The following is a 5,619-nucleotide window of genomic DNA, read 5'->3' on the forward strand; positions in this document are numbered from 1 at the left end:
TAGGCAGTCTCATGATGCCTACGTCCTTCTGCTGGCTTTTTCTTGGAGCACACTGCTACTCTTGGACAAGGGGTCATATGGGACGCTTATTTTCCCCAGGAGAAACCAGGTGTGTCTTTTCATCCTACAAAGGACACAGCTATTATGATGAGTCCATGTTCAGAAATACTTCACCATGTGGATGTTAGATGGTTTTACACACCATCATTTTATTATAGGCTATTCATGTTGCTATAATCATATCTGCCCTCACATTTATTCATCTCTCAAATACACTCATAATGCAACGTTTGCTAGCCTACACACACTCACGTCAGCACAGACACACACAACCCACACACACCCTCACAATCACAATACAATCCATCCTCCGTCTCTCCATCAAACACACCACAACAAAACAACGCAAAAGTCGTAAAAACATAGGTATAAAAATAAAGATGCTTAAAAGTGGAGAGGAAGAAGTTAAAAGGCTGAGAAGAGAGGGAAGAGATTTAAAAATAGATAAATAAATGAAGAATGAAAGGATGAGAAAAAAGGAGAAGATGTAAAAGTGGCTAGTAATGAGAGAAGGATTATAATAAAAAATAATGGAGGAAAAAGAGAGGCATAAAAAAGGAGAGAGAAAGTTAAGAATGCAAGGAATAGCGCCACCAGCGAGGAAAACAGACGTAATAACACTACGCGGCCCCACTCCCACCGATGATAGCACCAGATACATAGAGGTTTAAACGCCAATTTCAGGCAACGATAGCCTGTTCTTTTCTTATTAGGCTCGCTAAAGCCTTTCAAACAAGAAAAACAAGCATTCATGTAGCCAAGCTGAGTCGTACATGTGGTCATTTTTTGATTTGGGTCCCGTCTTCTCACCATCTCCTACCGGTTGTGAAGAGCTTGTAACCAAGGGCTGCTGTTGTGGACAGTTTGCAGCTACACAAGCTTATACCTCGATTTCCTTTAATACTGTCTTCATATACAGTAATTTATAATACAGACATTCGTAAGCTACCATTGGCTCGGCCATGAGTGCGATATTCTTCCATCTCGCCTACCGTCACACTCACCTTTCTTCCGCATCAACGATCGGAGCGTGCGTGTCGTGGCGCAAATCCGATCACGACTCGGAGGTCGAGCCGCGCGTGTCACTGACACTTGTCAGCTGCTGGTGCGGTGAATAGTCCGTAATAAGGCTATCCAGTTGTCGATCTTGAAAGTTAGCATAAGTCTTACAGGAATTGAAATTTTAAAGTCGAGCAACTGTCGTTCGTCAACGCGAAAATTCATTTTGTTTAGGCTGTCCAACTCTGTCAATCTGTCAAATCTGTCAGTCTGTCGTCTGTCTCTGATGTCCAGCTGTCTACAACTGACAGTTTAGGACAGATGACGCAGATGACACCAAACACGCTAGCCGGGTGTTTTGAAACTCTTGCAACCTGTTTCGTTTTATTTATGCTAGCTATATTTATCTTTGTAATTTCACATTAATTTTGATATTAGTCATCTAAAGCCTGAGGACTTTACTTGTAATTAGAAACATTGTAAAAACTGAAAAATAGGCCCAAAATTTTATTTTCTTGTAAAAACGCTGTTTCTACACAAACGGGCCCCGCCTGCGGACATCCGAGCTCATTCTGATTCTGATGGAACGCGTCACATATAATAAAATCAGGATCAGTCAGTGATCGAACCGTTTTTATCTGAATAAAACAATGACTCAACAAAATGTTCCTTTAACATCAAACAGCAGTTTCTCTTTCAGTTTGATTCTAATCATAAAGAAATAAAAGTGTTTCTGACACAAACAGTGGATCATCACTGATTAGTGTTACATCAGTTTGTTTTCCATAAAGTCAGCAGAGCGAGCAGCTGGGAGGAGGAGACCTTCAAATCATTGATATCATTTCATTATCTGTAAAAAACTAAAGAAAGTTAATGTTAAACGACAAAAAATACAACAGAAAACCACCTGTATGAGTTCACATGTAGTCAGTCTCCATTAACAATGGCTGAATTAGCCGTTAGCAGCTACCGTTAGCAGCTATTAGCATTGTATCATGGATATACAAACAACTTTCATTCATTAGTTTGGTACTAAATGAAACTAAAAAAAAAAAAGATGTGTTCCCACCAAACGTGAATAAAATGATGAATTAGAAAACAGCACCGAGAGCTTTATGATCGACACATCGACACCGAGAGCGGTTAGAGGTTAGAGAGGAAATCTGTCTGTTACTGAGTCCAGCTGTGGGTTTTACTTTACTATGTAAAGTAGTAAAATCGGATTATTTTGTACTCGTACTGCTTAAAGGGAGGATTTAGTGTTTGGTGGGAACACACCTCGAGTGGAGGTTTATTGTGATGTTCAGAGACAATGATATCCTCAGGAAGTGTCAGTCTTTTTTGGTGCTCAATGTCTTAAAGAATGCCAGAGGAGGTGTTTCACTCAGCCGGCTGGTGCTCGGTGAACCTCTTCAGGTGGTAGCGCAGCACTCCTTTGGTTTTGAACGTCTTGCCACAGCTGCAGGCGTGCGGCCGCTCACCCGTGTGGTCGAGCTGGTGGACCCGCAGCAGCGAGCTGGTGAAGAAGAACTCCCCGCAGGTGATGCAGTAGTGGCTCTTCTCTCCGGTGTGTTTGGACCTCTGGTGGCTTAGCAGCGAGCCCGACGTGATGAAGCTCTGGCCGCAGTCCTGGCAGCTGAACGGGCGCTCTCCGGTGTGGATCCTCTCGTGGGCCCTCCAGGAGTTGTGGTAGGAGAAGGCCTTCTCGCAGTACGAGCACTGGTACAGCTTCTCCTTGGTGTGGCTCAGCCGGTGCATCTTCAGGTAGTGAGCGATGGTGAAGCTCTTCCCGCAGTCGTCGCAGGTGAACGGCTTCTCGCCCACGTGGAACAGCGTGATGTGAGACCTCAGGTGGGACGACTGGGTGAACCTCTTCCCGCAGGTGAGGCAGAGGAACGGCCGCTCTCCGGTGTGGGTGACCATGTGAGACTTGAGGTGGGGCGACTGCGTGAACCTCTTCCCGCACTCGGTGCACTTGTAGGGCTTCAGTCCAGTGTGCGTGCGGTTGTGCAGCTTCAGGCCCTGCAGGCTGGAGAAGCACTTGCCGCACTCGGTGCAGTGGTAGTCCTTCAGGTCCTCGTGGGTCCTCTGGTGGCAGCGCATGCCGCTCAGCAGCTTGAAGCCTTTGCCACATGTGGGGCATTTGTGCGGCTTCCTGTTGGAGTGGGTGACCTGGTGGAGCTTCAGACTCTGAGGGTTGCTGAAGGTCTTCTTGCACTTCAGGCAGGGCAGAAGCTTCTGGTTCTTGTGCGACTTGCGGTGGAAGTTGAAGCCCTGGTAGGAGACGAACATCTTATTGCAGACTTTGCAGTGGTAGCACTTCTCCCCCTTATGCAGCTCCAGATGCTCCGTGAGCTCGTCCTGCTCGCTGAAGCCGTCCCCACAGAACCAGCACTTGAAGGGTTTGGTCCCCGAGTGCGTTCGATGGTGGGTCTTCCAGTCCCTCTTCAGGGCGAAGGTCTTGTCGCAGTACGAGCACTGGTAGGGCTCCTGGCGGTCGTGGATCTGCTGGTGGAGAACGAGGCTCATCAGGGTCGGGTAGGTCTTCCCACACTGCCAGCACTGGTTGGGTTTCTGTCCCCGGTGGGTCCTCAGGTGGGCCTCCAGGTGAGACTCCTTATAGAACCCTTTCTTGCACTCAGAGCAGTAGACCATCTTTCTGCCCGTGTTGGTCGGGTGACACTGCCTCTGGTTCCAGAGCTGAGGGTGATCGTCTGTGGAGGAGCAGAGGTCAGAGGTCGAGTTAAACTGTTTTTATCTCCTGTCCAACAGGGACAGGAATCCGTTTCAGTTATTTTACAGTTTCCTGAGAATCAATAAAAGTATTTGATGACTCATCCTGCACTCGGGGGCGTTTACTAATGCTGCGTCCAATAACACGCTTTCTCTCTTCTGACTATCTGCTGTTAGCGAGCGACAGAACCGGGCTCAGCATCTGGACCGGGATCGAACGCAGACCGACAGTGAATAACGTTACAGCACCGAGGTCCGTTACAGAGTTTCTGATGGACAGATTGATCAGGAGCGAACTGCTCAGTGACTCGCTGGTTAACTGCCAGGATCCAAACCCGGCAAGAGAACCTCCTCGGTGCTGTAGTCCCCGACGGTCCCGGGTCCGACTGATAGCGCTAGCTGCTACTGGCTGCTGTAAACGCCCTCCGACTGCCGGATGTTACAGGAAACACTGACGGATATTTTATATATAAATAAAAGTTCTACGTTCAGATTTCTGACCCAGAGACAGGAAGTCCCGCCCCTCCAGCCACACCCTGCAGTCCGTCAGTCTGATGGACAGCTTCCTGAGGACGGGGTACGACCCGATCTCCACGTCGCCGTCTGGTTCTAGTTTGACCCGAACGTCTTCGGCTGCGTCCTGAAAGCAGAACCAGAGTCACATGATCTCTGACAGGAACCGTTCTACAGCCGTTAATCACATTATCAATAATCAATAAAGAAAAATCACATCTGATGCTCTTCCTTTATGAATCATATTAATTCATAAAGATATAAATAATAATAATGTATTAATATTAATATCATTATTAATGTCAGAGATATTAAATCATCGGTCGTTGAAACTTTCTCACCCTCAGATGTTTCAGTTATCTTATCTATTAGCAGTAATAGAGTATTACACTGCAGAGTAATAGAGTTTCACATGCAGTAATAGAGTATTACACTGCAGAATAAGAGATAATCAACTGTACTGCATGTAATAGGGAGTATAATACTGTTACTGCCAGTAATAGAGTATGTACACTGCAGTAATAGAGAAATACTGTTATGCAGTATAGAGTATTACACTGCAGTAATAGGTAATAGCAGTATATACACTGGCAGTAATAGAGTATTACACGCAGAATAGAAGATTACACTACAGTAATAGGAGTAATTAGAGTCATTACACTGCAGTAATAGAGTATTTACACTGCCAGTCAAATAGAGCTATTACACTGCAGTAATTAGAGTAATTAGATATTACACTGCAGTTAATAGGTAGTTACACTGCAGTAATAGAGTATTACACTGCCAGTAATAGAGTAAATACTGTACTGCAGGTAATAGAGTATACACTGCAGAATAGAGTATTACACTGCAGTAATAGAGTAATAAGTATTACACTGGCGTAATAGAGTAATAGAGTATTACACTGCCAGCTAATAGAGTATTAGCACTGCAGAATAGGTTTATACTGCGGATAATAGGAGATTACCACGCAGTAATAGATTTAACACTGCCAGTAATAGATATGTACTGCAGTAATAGAGTAAGTAGAGACTATTATACTGCACGTAATAGAGTATTACACTGCAGTAATAGAGTATTACACTTCCAGGTGAATAGGTAATAGAGATTACACTGCAGTAATAGATATTACACTGCCATAATAGAGTATACACTGCCATGTAATAGCAGTATTACACGCAGTCAATAGATATTATACTGCATAATAGAGTGATTAGAGTATACACGGCAGTAATGAGATAATAGAGTATACATGCAGTAATAGATAATAGAGTATTACACTGCTAGTAATAGATATTACACTGACAGTAATAG

The 5,619-nt window shown here is 44.7% G+C and overlaps 1 protein-coding gene across 1 annotated transcript; it reads right to left on the bottom strand.

Moving 5' to 3' along the window:
* Positions 1–1,714: 1,714 nt before the first annotated feature.
* Positions 1,715–4,433, bottom strand: LOC118335175 (zinc finger protein 664-like). The gene is made up of 2 exons (XM_035671387.1): positions 4,294–4,433; positions 1,715–3,773 (listed from the first exon to the last, which is right to left on the bottom strand). Exon 2 carries the CDS (start codon positions 3,712–3,714, stop codon positions 2,440–2,442), a length of 1,275 nt encoding a protein of 424 aa, XP_035527280.1. The 5' UTR covers positions 3,715–3,773; positions 4,294–4,433; the 3' UTR covers positions 1,715–2,439.
* Between the last annotated feature and the right edge of the window lie 1,186 nt (positions 4,434–5,619).

The sequence above is a fragment of the Morone saxatilis genome, unplaced genomic scaffold (assembly GCF_004916995.1).
Source record: "Morone saxatilis isolate NCDOM2014 unplaced genomic scaffold, NCSU_SB_2.0 Contig23, whole genome shotgun sequence".
Lineage (NCBI taxonomy): Eukaryota > Metazoa > Chordata > Actinopteri > Moronidae > Morone > Morone saxatilis.